An 18713-nucleotide genomic window follows, 5' to 3' on the forward strand; every position below is an offset into this window, starting at 1 on the left:
TCTCCAAACATTTTTCCCTTAAAATTCTAACTTTGGCATCAAAGGTTCTTCAGCCAAAGCCCCACATTCATCATGAGTGCGTGAGGCTCTTGGCATTGACCTAAGGTGTTATTTGTTTTGTAGGTGCAATTTTGTCCAATGGCAAGGAGGAAGAAATTTGCATCCACACAAGTTAATTTTTCTAGATTGTAAGGATTCTAAAAATATAGGATACCTGACTGAAACCTTACTGGATCAGGTTTACGTGTCTTTCAGAAAAAGTACGATCAATCTCAATAAGGTCGTCGGACTTCATCCATTACTATGGAATAGGATGATGGTGGCATCGCAAATCCGTTTGTATAGCTCTGTTGCAAAAGTTATAGAATTTCCTTCTTCAGTTCTTCATTTTTAAGAACATAGTCAGAATAATATTTAAAAGCAACATATATGCTGTTTTTTAAAGCTGTTGTTTAGAGGCCATTACTTTTAAAATTAGTATAATATTTTAATTTTACCAAACACTTATTTACCGCTTAACTTTAAAGTAAAGTGGTTTTTGGTGAAAAAAGCTAATATCAAACTAGACCTTAATGAATAAAGTTGAGGTTCGACTGTAAAATCAATTCGCAATACGATAATAGCCCAACCTCTCTATAAGCCCATGCAAGGTCTTTCCTCCCATCAATGTAGGACTCATTCTTAACACACCCCTCACGTGTGGCGAATTTTCAAGCCTAACACGTGGACAATGTGGAGCGCATGTGGCCATTTAGCTTCACAGGCTCGACAACCTGCTCTGATACCATAAAAAATTTTAAGTTCTATCATAAAACCAATAGGCAATTTAAGAAGTAGTATCTTATAAACCTATGCAAAGTCATTCTTTCTATCGATATATAATTCTTTCTCAATACTAAATGCATTCAACTTTTCATCCGAAGTTTCGTATTTGAATCTATTTTTCAGAGTTTGGAAGTTTAATGTGGATTATCTACAGTCTGTAAAATGAAAATGAGCGCTACAGTTACCCTCTCGAAAGAAACATATGGCCTCTAGGAAGTAGAAACATCTACTCCCAGCTCACAAAGTCCTTACTCTCTGGCCGGATAATGGAATTCTCACTCAGCACCCCACACTATCCCAACACCACCTCTCCCTTCTCCGCCGTCGGCGTCGTCCTCAACCTGAACCAAAAACACCACTCCACCACCACAACTTGTCTCTCTTTCTCTCTCAAACCAACACCTCCGCCGCCGCCAAATTCTGACAGCCCCATCAGCTCCTCCCCTCCATCTAACCAACTTCGCCGGCCCAAAACCCTCAAAACCGCTTCTCCACCCACCAAACCCACCTCCAAATTCCGCTCTAACCCCTTCAAGAACCTCATTAATCCCGCCCAAGTCCCTACCCCACCAATTAACACCACCACCAACGCCAATTCACACCCGCTCACTGACAAGCTTTGGCTCACTAGCAAGCTCTCTCCCCCACCTCCACCTCCACCTCCATCTCCTTCTCCACCTCCGCCGCCTGAAACAGATACTTCTGAAGAAACCCAAAAACCCATCAAGGACAATGAGCCCGGAAAGAATTCGGAGCTACCCAAAGTTGAGTTGCGGCAGGAGGGTAAAATCTTTGTGGGAAATTTGCCCAACTGGGTCAAGAAAAATGAGGTTTCCGACCTTTTCCGGCAATTTGGGCCCATAAAGAGTGTGATTCTGATTAAGGGTCATTCAAGCACTGAGAGAAATGCAGGTTTCGGGTTTGTTATTTATGGTGGTAAGACTGCAGCTAAGTCGGCCACAAAGGCTGTGGAGTTCGATGGCATGGAGTTCCATGGGAGGGTTCTGACCGTCAAATTGGATGATGGGAGCAGATTGAAGGACAAAACTGAGGAGAGGACACGGTGGCTTGAAGGGCACGACAGTGTTGAGTATCAGTCTCAGTGGCATAAAGAGCGGGAGAACTCGCGTAAGGCATTGCGCAAGGTTATGGATACTGAACCTGAGAATTGGCAAGCAGTTGTTCGGTTTTTTGAGAGAATTAAGAAGGTAAACGCTCGTAGTTTATATGCATTTCACATTCACTATATGTCAACATCTTCAGGCATATTTTGTTTCGATGTGTATAGCTGTTTGAATTTATGCTGTATGCTATTGCTAATAATGAAAATCACCTTCAAATTCACTTGGTGAAACATTAATTCGAATACTCATCACACAACACGTTATTTACATTCATATATCCGTGCATTATGTGGTACTTAGTCAATGAATGGTTGCTTAGGTAATATGTGCATGACACAGGTGTTTATCCTATGTCTTTTTTCTTCTTGACACCAGCCTTCCAGAGGAGAATATGGCCTGATGGTGAAGTATTATGCAAGGCGAGGGGACATGCATCGTGCTCGTGAAACTTTTGAGAGCATGCGAGCAAGAGGAATAGAACCAACATCACATGTGTACACAAGGTAATACTTCGCGTAAATCATTCATAACTTAAGCTCTCTGTAATAGTTTTTGGGCCAACTTTTATTTTGGGTAAGTTAATGATCCTGTAATTTCTGGGAAGTATTAGCAAGTCTTCTTTTATAATTTCAGAAATCAAGCACCTGCTTCTACTTCTCTTTCTTTTTTCTTTTGTTTCTAACAAATTTTACGAAGAAGTTTAACGAAAAACTTTAATGGATTATGTATTGAATTCGAAAATATGAAACTCAAGTTTCAAAAATGGTTTTGGTGATGTTTGATATTCTTGAATAGACTCCAGGTAATTTTATTAAGGACTCGCGTGATTGACATCCCACTTTTATTATAGGCTTTGAGTTGAGTTTGTAATTAGAATACGAGATCACTGTTAATTTGGTTAAATTTTCATGCTATTTCTCATGCAAATTTTTAATAAAGCCCATTCAATATTTAAGAGGATTCATATAGTTCAGACTCTCCTTTATGAATAAAGGCTTTGTTGACTGTTGAGTTGTACAACTTGTACTGAATTTTATTCTGACTTGTTGGATGATTAATGAGACTTCATTTGTTAAATTAGAAGTTTAGGGATGTTTTGAATCTTCTACAAATTTACAATAGAGGAAGATTGATAAAACTCATGGCCTTGTAATCGAAAGAAAAAAAAAAACTTATGGCCTTTATTTCAGCGTATCTGTTGGTGATATTTTTGAGCTTATGCCCTTAATGTAAGTTGCAGTGCACATTTATTTTTGGTTTAATGTGTTAAAGAAATTACTCTCAAATCACACTACCGCTGGCCCTTGTAGTCATGGTAATTCCTCTCAATGTTTACAAGAGGGATGCCCATAGGGGTTTGTTGAGAGAGTATATCCCACACCGGGAACGTAAAGCCTTGCCTTACACTAGATACCAATTGGTTTAGGGCTGGGTGATCTAATTCTATCATGGCATCAAAAAAGGTAATCCACATGTTACACCCACCCGGCCACACATGCTCTCATGTCACTTGAATATGAGTTGTCCACGTGTTTGACTTTAGTAACACAGCATGTGAAGGAACTTGGTCAGAGTATATGACACATCAAGAATGTAAAGCCTCACGTTGCAATATATAATGTCATGAGTCTCTGCTCCTAATACCAATTGGTTTTGGATTTGGTTGCTCTATTTAATCAAAGCTTTAAGTTCAACCCACAACAAGAGGGTGAGAATTGGGAAGCCTAAATTCACCCAAATGATCAAAGAATCACATTATGAAATTTGTTCTAGTTTGCATTACAACTATAGGGTCCAATCATATCAAAAAGTGTAAATCTCTCTAGGAGTATGTACTTTAGAGTTTTCGGTTTCCTCTTCCTGACATTAGAAGTTTTATACTATGTGCAGCCTTATTCACGCTTATGCAGTTGGCAGAGACATGGATGAAGCATTATCATGTGTTAGAAAAATGAAGGAAGAGGGCATTGAAATGAGTTTGGTGACTTACAGTATCGTTGTTGGGGGATTCGCAAAAGTTGGCAATGCTGAGTAAGCAAGCAATATACATATGTAGTTTAGCGCATTTTCCTAGTAATTATAGTGGTTTTATAAGGTGCTAATTAAAGTTGTTTCACTGATACATTTGGTACATTCACAATTTTTGCGTTTGAGAATTTGGGCAAATTTCATTAATGTGCACTGTAGTTTGGACCATCTGTTTAGTCATTGGTATGGTTTGATTATTAGTAATCTAGGTGTAAAACTGTCTACAAAAAATAAAAACGGGTGGTATTTGTGCACCCCCTCAGAACCTAGGGGGTATATGTGCAAGTTTCCCTAGTAGAAATTTGCCACCTTCATTTTAAATTTCAAGTCATGACACACAATCTAGGTGATCGATTGATTGTTTTATTAATGCTAACTTCTCATCTATACTGAAACAGAGCTACTTTTGTCTGTCCTTAATTTAATTCTATTTGATCTGTTTGGAAGAGCTGCAGATTTCTGGTTTAAGGAGGCCAAAGAGAGACATACAACTTTGAATGCAATCATTTATGGGAATATTATATATGCTTATTGGTGAGTGTTGCAAATTCTGTCTTATGTCCCATTCATTTTGGTATCATTATACATGTATCGGTCATTATGCATACACAAATTATGAGTACTACGCCCATTTTCTAAAATCTGAAAGACAAGAGGGTTAATATAACTCTTGATTTAACTTCTCTTGCATTAATGATTTTTCTCTTAGCTTATCATGTGTTATGTATCATTGTTGCCCCAAATTCTGTTTGGGGTCATCTTAATATGATGTAACTATGCAAGTAAGATGCATTTTCAATGCATTCTTGTTTTTAAACTTTATGTTATTTCTGCCTTGCTTGAATTACAGTCAAACATGCAATATGGATCGCGCCGAGGCATTAGTGAGGGACATGGAAGAAGCAGGCATAGATGCTCCTATTGACATTTATCATACCATGATGGATGGCTACACAATTATGGGGAATGAAGATAAATGTTTGATTGTGTTTGAACGACTCAAGGTACAAGCTTCAATAAAAGTGTTTTTCTTGCCTAAGTTGTGCATGTATACATTCATCTATGCTGGTGTTCCTTTATGAACAGTTCAATTTAAGAAGTCTCATTACTCTTTTTAATCAAATGATACTGGTAAGTTTTAACCAGATTTCTTTTCTATGTTGTAGAATTTAAAAAATATCTTATGGTTAAACAGAGGATTGAACTGTAATTCTGACTAAACAAGTTCTTTTTGATTGAAAACATAGAAGACTTCTTTATAAACAAAGACTAATGATTAGTTAATCGGGTATGAAAGATGTCTATGCACGTTAAACTTTTGATAAAAAAACAAGTATGAAATCAAGATATAGTTGCCAGCTAAGTATTGAATCAGTAATTTAATAAGGGGAGCTTTATGGGGAATGTTAGAACAAATGTTTTTTTTTTGTTTAAGTATATGAAATAGTTTGTTCCAAGTATATGAATACACAAGTGATAGAGAATTTAAATATAGGAGTTTGTTAAACGAGCTTTTTATGGAAACTTAAACAGAAAACTTTGTTGCAAGTATATGTAATATATTAATATATACTAGTAGAGAAATGAAAATTTAAGAATTGTTTGCTTACGATGCAAGGAAATTTAAAACAGAAAACTTGAAGAATTGTTTGCTAATGATGCAGCCTATTCTTCTCTTTTGCCTGTAAGGGTTCTTAGATTGTCTGTCAAGCTTTTAACTCTTGCCTATAACTTAAAGACGTGGTTTTCCAAGGCCCTAAATACCCTAACTTTATACTATTTCTTATAGGGGATGTATAATGTCTTCATCCAATAACGTGACTGTTCATTGTCCATAAAGATTTGCCATATTTCTTCTCTGTATACTAATACTTGCTGATTGGCATATAGGAATGTGGCTTTACACCTTCAGTTATCAGTTATGGATGTCTGATCAATCTTTACATTAAGGTATGGCTTTTTTTTTCCTGTCCTTTTTTCCCTTTTCACATAAAAGTAACAACCAATTGTTTCAAAGTTTATCCTTTGTGCTATCATTAAGGGCTCACAATTTAGTTAATACACACATTGTCGATTATGAGCAATTATATTTTTGGAACCTTAGGAACGCTTCCTCATAAGGCCAACTTGGAGTTTTAAAACTTAAATATCATTATGAGAATAAGCTTACTTGATAACTCAGTTCCTAGGCCAACCTAAGAAATAAAGAGTAGGCCTTCCAGATTCCGTTTATAAACCCAAGATGGTGTTATTCTTCCAGTCTTCTTTGTTTCATTCTGTCATGTTAGATTTTCAATCTTATACATAAAAGTATATATCCACTGAGTGGTTAGAACGTTCTTTAGTACTCTTCCTTTCTGCTGAGGACCACCAATCAAAATGAATGAATAATGTAGTTCTTGCTTCACGATAACCTGACGATCCCAATGAAGAAGTTGGGGTTTCACCATAAAACCAATTGGTAATATGGGGAGTAGCCCAATAACTCATAAGCACATGCGAGGTCCCTTCTTTCCCTGATGTGGGATTCATACTCTTAACACGCCCCCTGACGTGTGGCGAATTTTCAAGCCTAACACGTGGACAACACAAATCGGGTAACATGGGGCATGTGTGGCCGTTGGGCTTCACACATAGGTCACCCTGCTCTGATACTATAAGGGAAGTTGGGGTTCCATCTTATGGACAACACAAATCGGGTAACGTGTGGCCGTTGGGCTTCACACATAGGTCAGCTTGCTCTGATACTATAAAGGAAGTTGGGGTTTCATCATAAAATCAATTGGTAATATGGGGAGTAGCCCATTTACTTATAAGCACATGCAAGGTCCCAATTTGGGATTCATACCCAAAACACCTAATATAACTTTAAGAGGGTGGTAACATTGATCCCCTGAAGAAAAGCTAAGGAACAAAAAAATTCATAATGATTGAACTGGGCCAAATTTTTATGTCTTCAAGTTTCTTTGCTACATGTTACTTGCTGGTGAGAGTCTGAGTTGAGAAGAGTAACCTGTCTGGTGCAATGCTGCTTGACTACTGCTGTCCTCGTCATTTTCTTGCTGGGTCCATTGCTTTAGTGGTTGTACATTTGTTCCTTCTTTGAATTCCTTGAGTTCTGATTTACAATTATTTTTGGGGGTGCAAGTCTATAAGTTTGTACTTGTTATCATTTTGTATATAAGTTACAACTAATTTGAAGATTGGTATCTGAATTTCAGATTGGAAAAGTTTCTAAAGCCCTGGAAGTTAGCAAAGTGATGGAATCAGCTGGCATTAAGCATAACATGAAGACCTACTCCATGTTAATCAATGGATTTTTGAAGTTAAAAGATTGGACTAATGCATTTTCAGTTGTAGAAGATTTGGTAAAGGATGGGTTGAAGCCGGATGTAGTCCTTTACAATAACATTATAACAGCTTTCTGTGGAATGGGTAACATGGACCGTGCCATTCGCACCATTAAAGAAATGCAGCGGGAGAGACATAGACCTACATCACGGACGTTTATGCCAATAATACATGGTTTTGCAAGGTCTGGAGAAATGAGAAGAGCCCTCGAGATTTTCGATATGATGAGGATGAGTGGGTGCATTCCCACTGTGCATACATTTAATGCTCTGGTTCTTGGTCTTGTGGAGAAGCGGCAGGTAAATATCCTTGAGCTGCAATACATATATTATATACATATACAATCATATATTATATATAATACACACATACATACTTACACACACACACATATATCAAATTTCTCTACTCGGGAACGTTCAAATTTTAACGATAAAAGATTATGCATTATTTGATTTCTCGTCCACTGCAATTATGATTCAAATTTGAAATGAAAGTAAGTGTTGCAGATGCAGAAGGCTGTTGAAATATTGGATGAGATGACACTAGCAGGCATAAATCCAGACGAGCACACATACACAACTATCATGCATGGTTATGCAGCTTTAGGTGATACTGGCAAAGCCTTTGAGTATTTTACCAAACTGAGGAGTGAGGGCCTGGAGATTGATGTGTTCACATATGAGGCTTTGCTGAAGGCATGTTGCAAGGCAGGCAGAATGCAAAGTGCATTAGCGGTCACCAAAGAAATGAGTGCTAAACGCATTCCAAGGAACACCTTTGTTTACAACATATTAATTGATGGGTATGGGTTGTTAAATTTTTTAATGTGCACTGATATACTTCACACTAGTACTTTCGTCGGTCTTTATTCTACCGTCTTCTTCTTTGTTTTGTAGGATGTTTTATGTCTAGTTACTGGAATCTACTTTTTCAATATATTCTTCTCTTTAGTTGATTATTTTCGCTGCCTCTGAACCTGCCTTCTTTATGCAGATGGGCTCGAAGAGGTGATGTTTGGGAGGCTGCTGACTTGATGCAGCAGATGAAAAAGGAAGGGGTTCGATCTGATATTCACACCTACACATCTTTCATAAATGCTTGTTGCAAGGCTGGAGATATGCAGGTATTTTACAATTTTGTCAGGTCGTTGGAGATAATTTTATTTCAAGAAGTATAACTTATATGACCATTCTTTCATCACCATTTTGAGCTTCTACGAATAAAATGTCTATTTCATATATTTCATATTTGTCGCACTTTTATTTAAGTACTACATTCTACAGATGGATTTCGTGACTTGTTATGCATTAGAAAGCAATGGAAAATGATGTTTTTCATAACTGCAAAAATTTGTCATCTTTCTGATTTCAGTTGGCCAAAACCCTGGCCTTATAATACAAGAATTAGAAAACTAAACTAACCTCGTTTTCATTTTAAATTTATCAATTTGGTTCAGCAGTTCATTTTATTTACATTCTTTCTTTCAGAGAGCTGAAAAAATAATTAAAGAAATGGAAGCGCTTGGAGTGAAGCCAAATGTGAAAACCTACACTACGTTGATAAAGGGTTGGGCGCGTGCTTCTCTCCCAGAGAAGGCCTTGAGATGCTTCAAAGAGATGAAGTCAGCTGGGTTGAAGCCGGACAGAGCTGTATACCATTGCTTGATGACATCTCTGCTGTCAAGGGCTACTGTTGCTGAAGTTTACATCTACTCGGGCCTTCTGTCCATTTGTAAAGAGATGATTGAATCTGGGTTGACTGTTGATATGGGAACTGCAGTTCACTGGTCGAGGTGCTTACGCAAGATTGAAACAACAGGTGGGGAGCTTACAGAAGCCCTGCAGAAGACCTTCCCACCTGATTGGAGCTCATTTCATACCTTAGATGGAAGTTCAGATGTGGACAGTGATGAAGAAATAGATGTTATCAGTGACGATGATGATACGGAGTTTGCTAGTAGAATAAACGGTGATGAATTTATGGAGAGGATGGTCTAAACGACAGAACCCGTTTCTAAATCATGTTACTAACAAAGGATATAGCACGCTACTGCACATCCAGACGTTATGCACGCTGGTCCGGACTCTATAGCTTCATTTAAAGCAGTGAGGTTGAAGAAATTTTAGATTGCTGGAATGGTTTTAGCAGGATGAAAACCAGTGCCATTATTGATATCATGATTCTTTGTTAGCGTAAATGTTCTTTTGTACAGAACTTATTTTTTATTTGAATTTTTCAAGTTTTTGAACAGAAACGGCAATTAGGTTTTGTTTGGGTTTTTCCAAGTGACACAATTCGTTGTTTTTCTTAAATGTTATGTGTCCAACTCCAAGCCCTCAAATGAATTTTAAATAGTAAGGTGGCACGTCGAGAAGAAAAAGTCAAGCAGGAGGAAATCCAAGCATGTGTGCCAAATCGTATTCTTACGGAGCTAATTTTTCAAACTCTTTTTATCTCACACTTCTCTTTATTTTTTGTCGTTGGATTGAATAACTCAAATAAAAATAATGGACAAATTAAGCATGAGTATGTATCATTAAAATTAGCCTTAGTAGCTACGCCTCCTGAAATTCGATTTTAATCTCACCTTGTTCCCTGTAACTCAAAAGTTACCACTTTACTTCCTGAAACTCAAAATTTACTTCACTTTGCCTCCTGAAACTTAGTTTTGATCCCATTTTGCTCTTGAAAGTTGAAAGTCGTCTTTATAAATTCAAATTTGCTCCACATTGACTTAGATTTCTTATGTGAGTATAATTTGAGTGAGCCATGCTAATCAATTTTTTTCATCTCTTTAATTTCTTTTAAATTTAATATTCTCTAATATTTTAATATTAACTCATAATGGAGATTTATAATCAAATTTATTGCATATATGGCATAGTCTTATGAGTGTTGAGTCCTACATATATTTTATGAGGCGACCTATAAGTTTTAGAGAGAAGAGATAGCTTACAAGTCAAAGTAGAAAAAATTTTAAGTTTCAGGAAATAAAATAATAACTTATAAGTTATAAAAAGCAAAATAAAATCAAAATAGAGTTTCGGAGGATGTAACTAAAAATAAGCCTTAAAATTATAAGACACATCACTAATATGGTTGAGTTATGTAATTTTAATTCCTTGAAGATATGCATGAATCTAAATTCTCATGTTCTACTCAATCCAAATAAAAGATGCGATTGTCCGAATATGGATCGTAATGTCTTCCGAATGATGGACTTTTTTTATTGTTTTGAAGGGAAAATAGTTGTACATGAACAGTGAACTATTTGTTTCCTACCCACCTTAATCATCTTAAAATGCACATGCTTCGTTGACCTCCTGCGATTGACCACTTCATTAACCAAATTTAATTCGGGAAGCAAACATGCCATTGGACAACATTAAAATTGTGTAGGTCAAAATTTAGAGAGACAAAGAATGAGGTGCGGCAAGAGAGAGAGAGAGAAACGAATTAGGGATATATTAAGTAGTATTTTATCCAAATCAATACAAAGAGTCATATTTCTACGCACGAAATGTAATGAGTTGAAGAGGAAGACCCTAACTATTAGGAACGTCCACCACTTACAAGATGATAGTGTGCTTAAATTTGAGCATCGCTCGAACCAAGTCACCACAAGAAATTTTATGTCTTTACGACTGAAAGTGATACAGAACTGAAGCTCGGTGAGTAATCTTCACAGCGGCTAGAGTTTCTTTTTTTCATGTCTAGTGTTTTGCAACGCGTACAAATTCATTTGCCTAGTGGGATTTCTTTGTTTGAAGAAGTTATAAGTTCGGAATCTCATTTTCGGTGTCAGTGAAAATAATTAATAAATAGGATAATGGGGGAAAAAAGGAAAAGACAAGATAAAAGTTTCACAAAATGAGTAGTCTATTTAGGAGGTTGTAATCTCTATCTCCTCATAAAGACGTTGGGCAAGGAGAATTGTATATGATGGGTTCAGCCGTTCCCTCTTAAATAGGTCGTATGAATTTTGCTTGGTTATGTTTGATTTCTTCTTTTACACGTCAGTTTTGTAATCATAATCATAACCAAAAGAGTTTATGAAATTGATTATGATTGTGGCCTCCGAAAAAGAAGAAGGGCTCTTTTTATTTGACAGTATGATCGTAATCATAATCAATTTCAATATGATCAAATAAAAGAGTTTAGGGGAAGAAAGAAGCAGAATTATTGGACGACTGGTGTGGAAAAAAAACTGGGGGAGGTGGGAAGCAGAATTGAAAGGGGAAATCCTGTACACCACAATCATAATTTAATTTACCAACTTTTTAATAATTATTGGTTTATGAAAAGGTTTTTAATTGATGGTACGGTAAGAATAGCATTATTAAAGTTGGAAATATCAAATCAAATTCTCCGACTTTTTAACTATTAGGTCTTTGATCAAAAACAGAAAAATCAAGATTTAACGGTTAAAAATCCTATAGTATTCACCATAGAATATTTGTTAGGATGTGATTGTCACACATTGTTTTTTAGCTTCTTGCACCCCCTTTTATTTATAGTTATCGGATTGAATAAATCAAACAAAATCAATGGTCATGATTAAATAGGAGTGTGTAGAAGACTAAAAATGGTGTTTAATAAATCAATTCTTTTGTTGAGCTGTTTTGATGTAAAGATTTTTCAGTATACTGAAAACATGCCTCGGTACTATTTATATTATAACAATTAATATAGCGAACTGTGTTCTAGCCCTACAGAAAATTTTATGTTTTGATGGGGGGAGGCATTCAACACCATTCAATTTTGTACAAACGAGGAATTGAATACACACATGAAAAGGCCCTACCACCACCACCACCGTCAGCAAAACCCCATTTTCTCTCCATCTTCCATTTACTCTCCTTTTTAAAAATATCACTCATCTCCTCTTATCGTAAGTTGTAACTGGCCAGCTCTATATATGATCTATCACAATATTATTAATGCCATCACAAACTTCACAGCAAACATCCTCCGATCGAAACCAACCAACTTTGTAAGCTCTCCAACCGACGTCTTGGATTGGATCCTTCCAATGAAGTTGCCTCGTCTCTTCAAAAAGAAGGAAACAACAACGTTAGCAGCCACATCGGCAGTGCCATGGCAGTACTGGCCCTCTTGCAACCACCCCAAGACGCTTTCCTTCCGAGCCGGAAGTGGCAGTGACAACATGTTCAAGACTGTCAACTCCGTCTTCTTCGATCCAATTACGGAAGGAGGAGCTGATCAGTCTTGGTTCATAAACTCATCCTCCTCCTCAGATAATCAGTCAACAACCGAGTGTGATCATGAGGACGGAGAGGAGTCCTTGGATACGGTGGTGGTTCGAGGGGCAATATCCGAGAGGCTGTTTTTCAAGGCGGAAGACACGAGCTCCATGGTACAAAAGGCGAAAGGCGCCGGCGGAGGAGAGATGATGAATCCGTTGTTGAAGGAAAAGTACGTGGTGGTGTTAGCCATCATGGAATCGGAGGATCCGTTGAAAGATTTTAGGAGGTCAATGGAGGAGATGGTGGAATGTCATGGGCTTAGTAAAGATTGGGAGGGTTTGGAGGAACTGTTGGGATGGTATTTGAAGGTCAACCAGAAGAACAACCATGGCTTTATAGTGGCAGCATTTGTGGATCTCCTTCTTGCTCTTTCTGCTGCTGCAGCTGCTCCTTCTCATCATAATTATTATTATTCCACTTCTTTTTCTTCTGCCATTTCTTCTTTTTCTAGATCTTCTCCAGTGTCATCTTCTTTTCAAGGTCAGGAGGAGGATGACATTGCAGAACAAGTAGAGATCACAATGTCTTAGCTATATTTATAATCCCCGTCACGTCATGTGAGGTCAAAATGTGTCAAAAGATAGGTGTCCCACGATCCTAATCCTCTATATCATTTAATCCAACATTCGTATAGTTTTAGATTGGGCTAAGAGAGAGTCCATCCCTTTTAGGAGGGCAAGAGCAAGGCATGGGTAAGGGCAGTGAATTTGCTTTTACTATTCACTTTAAACAGTAATTATCTTTGTATAAGTCCACTCTTTTGTGAAGGGCAATGACACTATTCACAAATATATTTTGTATGCTTTATAAGTTTGTTCTATGAAAATAAAATGATTTTCTAATTTCAATAATTTATTTTACAAACAAGACAAAAGCATAGCATTACAACCCGCCAAAGATGTTAAAATAATATTATTCTCATTAACTTGGACTTTGGAGTATGCTTCACAACGTATGGCAATAGTTTTGTATTTCAAAGTATGCTTCACAACGTTTCGACCTTCTTGCTTTATGAATGATCTTTTGTTGTTATCAAGATTGAACCACATTTATGCTTGTAGTTGTTGAAAAAAGAATTGTGAAATAAAATAATAAATTACATAATACATCTGAAATTTTTTAATAATAAAATGTTATTACCCCGTTTGATAGATTATTGCCACTTCGATAGATTGCTTCCGATCCTATGAGGGCCTACATAATAGAAATTGCTCGATCTGAGATGTGCCCTTAATTTGCTTGACAAATTGTGCATGAATCTTCGTCCATATTTGTTACACCATCATCTAATTTTCATGATGGGGTCATGAGTAACACGCACTCAACACTTAAGCAAAGCAACGTCTTCCTTGATCAACTAATTAATTGACCTCTTACTCTTTTTTTTTTTGGTAACAAAAGGAATTGGGAAGTAGAAAACAAATATAGGAGATTGTAGTAGAAAAAAAATTGAGTTATGCTGTGGGAAATGAAGAAGATTGTTAGGTATTTATGGAAAAAAAAATTTGGGTATTTTTAGTTTTTTTTTTTTTTTGTATTTTTTACCATTAAATTTATCTTGGTTGATTTTTAACCGTTGGATGCCCCAGATTGCGCCACATGGTAGATGCAGATTCTTTTGCAAATTTTTTTTACCTTTGAAAATCTAACGGTCTAAATCAAGGGTCCATTGGAATTCAGCGGCTGAAGCGCACGGATACAAGAGTCATTTGGCTCTGTGGCTTGCAAGTGGGGGGCCCTTCGTCTGCTGTTGACATCGTTGATGACGTTGGCCATTGCCTATGAGCTCAAGTCCAGGCGAGAATTGGCAAGGCAGTCTAACAGGCTTCTGCCATTCCTCCAATTGCCTCATCTTTAGAGCACTTCCAGTGTAGAAAGGTCCCCCAAGGCAATTGACAATTGAATCCCCTCCACTAAATAGTAATTGCCTTTAATGAACAATAATTGTCTTTTGCATCTCCATCCCTAAACTGAATAGTCATGACAATATGCAATTAAATATTAGTATTTTTTTATTTTCTAAAATAATAAAAAATAATTTTATTTGTAATTTCTAATAGGATTTTTAACTGGTCTCATTACGCCATATGTCATTATCCGAAAGTACAATTTTTGGTTATAGATTTCGATAAGATTTTTATCCAATTCCGTCGCACCATGTTTGTTACCTTTTAGAATTGTTGATGATAGATTTCTGATAAGATTTTTAACCAATCACGTTGTACCACATGTCACAATCTATTTAGAATCTTTGAGGATAAATTTCGATAAGATATTTATAGAAAAATCAAATCAAATTTAAAAAAAAATTAAATTTTTTTTTGGATTTTTTATTAACTTAATTAATTTCTATCGTTGGATTAAAGAAAATTTGAAATTTAACCCTTATGATTGTGCCATGTGGCATAATGGTAACATATCAATTTTTTTTCTTTTTTTTAAAAAATTTTTTAAAGTCGAAAAACGTGGACCGTTGATTTGGAATCGAACGGCTGAGATTGTGCCATGTCATCTAGCCGTTGAGGGAGGTTTGAATTTTTTTTTAATGTTGGAAATCCAACGGTCTAAAAAAAATAGCCGTTGAAATCCAACGGCCTTAAGGGTGCCACATGGCACCCAGTAACGATAACATATTAGAATTCAAACCGCGGGCCCCACTGCATGAAATCTTGTCGGTGATGCGCCCTACGCATGCGTGTTATACACGCGCCTGACGCAAATTTTTTTTATAGCATGGCTGACGTTAGCCTTACATCACATAGCCCTCAGGCACTCGGGCCTTGGACTGCCGCCTACCCTTTCCCACGGGCTCCCCCTTAGCCCAATTGCCCGAATGGGCTGGAGTATGAAAGGGAGATGATTGGGTTGCAAATGGGGATAGTCCATGGGGCTCAACCCAATGGTGGAAGTGCTCTTAGTGGATGGCAAGCGGGCCCTTTCCGGGCCAAGGGCAATTTAACCCAGTTGCATTTGTTAATAGGGCTACATGTGGACTTGCTCTAATAATCAACACTAACAATACTACCAAGTCCCATTTATTATTTGAGCATTAAATTCTACAAAAATCACCAAATTCAAAATCATTTAACTGTTGGATTAACTAGAAGTTGTTATAGTGTTTCTTTGAAAAACAGTATTCGTCTATTTTCTTCCCTATAATTGAATATCTTAATAGTTTTAGGTTTATCAATATTTTTGCAAAATAATTTATGAATGATGTACTAAATTATAGACTGTTTGGATTGTTGAAAAAAAGTTATAGAATGAGCATCACAAGGTGTCCCTTAACAAAATTATTTGAAGTATCCCTCAACGGAATCATGTAGCAACTTTGGCGTATATGTGGAATCCTTGATGCCGTAGAAGGTACGTACGTCCGTACGTACGCAGTTGTCCCTCTTAAATAGGTCATATGAATTTTGCTCGGTTATGTTTGATTTCTTCTTTTACACGTCAGTTTTGTAATAGCCTCCGAAAAAGAAGAAGAGCTTTTATTTATTTTTTATTTTTTTCTAAAGAAATAGAAATATTAGACAACTGACCGTATGATCATAATCAGTTTCAATACAATCAAATAAAAGGGTTTATGGGAAGAAAGAAGCATAATTATTGGACGACTGGCGTGGAAAAAAAAAAAACTGGGGAAAGTGAGAACTAGAATTGAAAGGGGAAATCCTTGTACACCACAATCATCTTTTAATTTACCAACTTTTTCATAATTATTAGTTTATTAAAAAGTTTTTAATTGATGGTACGGTAAGTATAGTATTAGTAAAGTTGGAAATATCAATTCAAATCCTCTTACTTTTTAACCATTAGATCTTTGGTTAAAAATAGAAAAATCAAGATCTAACGGATAAAAATCCTCCATAGAATATTTATTAGGAAGTGACTTTCACACATTGTTTTTAGCTTCTCACACTCCTTTTTATTTATAGTTATCGGATTGAATAAATCAAATAAAAACGAAGACCAGAATTAAATAAGAGCTTGTAGAAGGTTAAAAATGGTGTGTAAAAAATCACTTCTTTTGTTGAGTTGTTTTGATGTAAAGATTTTTCAGTATGCCGAAAATACGACTTGATAACTATTTATATTATAACACTTGATATATTGAAACGTGTTCCCGCCACACTAAAAAATTTATGATTTTGATGGGGAAGGCATTCAACACCATTCAATATCGTACTAACGAGGAATTGAATACACACATGAAAAGGCCCTACCACCACCACCACCATCGTCAGCAAAACCCCATATATTACTCGTCTCCCTCTTATCGTAAGTTGTAACTGGCCACCTCTATATATTATCTATCACATTATTATTAATGCCATCACAAACTTCACAACAAACATCCCAGATTCCCGATCGAAACCAACCAACTTTGTAAGCTCTCCGACGGACGTCTTGGATTGGATCCTTCCCATGAAGTTGCCTCGTCTCTTCAAAAAGAAGGAAACAACATCGGCAGTGCCATGGCAGTACTGGCCCTCTTGCAACCACCCCAAGACGCTTTCCTTCCGAGCCGGCAGTGGGAGTGGCAGTGACAACATGTTCAAGACTGACAACTCCGTCTTGTTCGATCCAGTTACGGAAGGAGGAGCTGATCAGTCTTGGTTCATAAACTCCTCCTCCTCCTCAGATAATCAGTCAACAACCGAGTGTGATCATGAGGACGGAGAGGAGTCCTTGGATACGGTGGTTGTCCGAGGGGCAAGATCCGAAAGGCTGTTTTTCAAGGCGGAAGACACGAGCTCCATGGTACAAAAGGCGAAAGGCGCCGGCGGAGGAGAGATGATGAATCCGTTGTTGAAGGAAAAGTACGTGGTGGTGTTAGCCAGCATGGAATCGGAGGATCCGTTGAAAGATTTTAGGAGGTCAATGGAGGAGATGGTGGAATGTCATGGGCTTAGTAAAGATTGGGAGGGTTTGGAGGAGTTGTTGGGATGGTATTTGAAGGTCAACCAGAAGAGCAACCATGGCTTTATAGTGGCAGCATTTGTGGATCTCCTTCTTGCTCTTTCTGCTGCTGCAGCTGCTCCTTCTCATCCTAATGATTATTATTCCACCTCTTTTTCTTCTGCCATTTCTTCTTTTTCTAGATCTTCTCCACTGTCATCTTCTTTTCAAGGTCAGGAGGAGGATGACATTGCAGAACAAGTAGAGATCACAATGTCTTAGCTATATTAATAATCCCCGTCATGTCATGTGAGGTCAAAATGTCTGAAAAGATTGGTGTCCCACGATCCTAATCATCTATATCATCCAACATTCGTATAGTTTTAGATTGGGCTAAGAGCGAGTCCATCCATTTTAGGAGGGCAAGAGCAAGGCAAGGGGTAAGGGCAATGAATTTGCTCTTACTATTCACTCTTAACAATAATTATCTTTGTGCAAGTCCACTCTTTTGTGAAGGGCAATGATACTATTCACATATATATTTTTTATGCTTTATAAGTTTGTTCTATGAAAATAAAACGATTTCCTAATTTCAGTAATTTATTTCAAATACAAGACAAAAGCATAGCATTACAACCCACCAAAGAAGTTAAAATAATATTATTCTTAGTAGCTTGGACTTTGGAGTATGCTTCACAACGTATGGCAACAATTTTGTATTTCAGAGTATGCTTCACAACGTTTCGACCTTCTTGCTTTATGAATGATCTTTTTGTTGTTATCAAGATTGAACCACATTTATGCTTGTAGTTGTTGAAAAAAGAATTGTGAAACAAAATAATAAATTACATAATACATTTGATTTTTTTTAATAATAAAATGTTATTACCCCGTTTGAAAGATTATTGCCACTTCGATAAATTGCTTCCGATCTTATGAGGGCCTACATAATAGAAATTGCTCGATCCGAGATGTGCCCTTAATTTGCTTGACAAATTGTGCATGAATTTCGTCCATATTTGTTGCACCATCATCTCATTTTCATGGATCATGAGTAACACGCACTCAACACTTAAGCGAAGCAACGTCTTCCTTGATCAACTAATTGCCCTCTTACTCTTTTTTTTTTTGGGTAACAAAAGGAATTGGGAAGTAGAAAACAAATATAGGAGTTGTAGTAAAAAAAAATATTGAGTTATGCTGTGGGAAATGA

The 18713-nt window shown here is 36.8% G+C and overlaps 3 protein-coding genes across 3 annotated transcripts; all 3 read left to right on the plus strand.

Annotated features, from left to right (window-relative positions):
- Positions 1–909: 909 nt before the first annotated feature.
- On the plus strand, positions 910–9643 carry LOC103420581 (pentatricopeptide repeat-containing protein At5g04810, chloroplastic). Its single transcript, XM_029105339.2, has 10 exons — positions 910–2033; positions 2325–2452; positions 3840–3980; positions 4425–4511; positions 4828–4981; positions 5868–5927; positions 7199–7627; positions 7838–8133; positions 8325–8454; positions 8819–9643. Exons 1-10 carry the CDS (start codon positions 1092–1094, stop codon positions 9326–9328), a joined length of 2877 nt encoding a protein of 958 aa, XP_028961172.1. The 5' UTR covers positions 910–1091; the 3' UTR covers positions 9329–9643.
- Positions 9644–12121: 2478 nt separating this feature from the next.
- Positions 12122–13449, plus strand: LOC114825969 (transcription repressor OFP13-like). The gene has a single exon (XM_029105340.2). The coding sequence runs from the start codon at positions 12250–12252 to the stop codon at positions 13126–13128; it is 879 nt and encodes a 292-aa protein (XP_028961173.1). The 5' UTR covers positions 12122–12249; the 3' UTR covers positions 13129–13449.
- A 3440-nt stretch (positions 13450–16889) lies between these two features.
- On the plus strand, positions 16890–18090 carry LOC103438780 (transcription repressor OFP13). The gene has a single exon (XM_008377328.4). It carries the CDS (start codon positions 17027–17029, stop codon positions 17780–17782), a length of 756 nt encoding a protein of 251 aa, XP_008375550.1. The 5' UTR covers positions 16890–17026; the 3' UTR covers positions 17783–18090.
- Positions 18091–18713: the final 623 nt, after the last annotated feature.

This window comes from Malus domestica, chromosome 07, assembly GCF_042453785.1.
Source record: "Malus domestica chromosome 07, GDT2T_hap1".
In the NCBI taxonomy this organism is placed as follows: domain Eukaryota; kingdom Viridiplantae; phylum Streptophyta; class Magnoliopsida; order Rosales; family Rosaceae; genus Malus; species Malus domestica.

Excerpts from the sequence above, each read along its gene's own strand:
- LOC103438780 (XM_008377328.4), top strand. The coding sequence starts at position 17,027 with ATGAAGTTGCCTCGTCTCTTCAAAAAGAAGGAAACAACATCGGCAGTG.
- LOC103420581 (XM_029105339.2), top strand. The coding sequence starts at position 1,092 with ATGGAATTCTCACTCAGCACCCCACACTATCCCAACACCACCTCTCCC. Across the intron at positions 2,034-2,324 it reads TTTTTGAGAGAATTAAGAAG|CCTTCCAGAGGAGAATATGG; the intron begins GTAAACGCTCGT and ends TCTTGACACCAG. Across the intron at positions 4,512-4,827 it reads AATATTATATATGCTTATTG|TCAAACATGCAATATGGATC; the intron begins GTGAGTGTTGCA and ends CTTGAATTACAG.
- LOC114825969 (XM_029105340.2), top strand. The coding sequence starts at position 12,250 with ATGATCTATCACAATATTATTAATGCCATCACAAACTTCACAGCAAAC.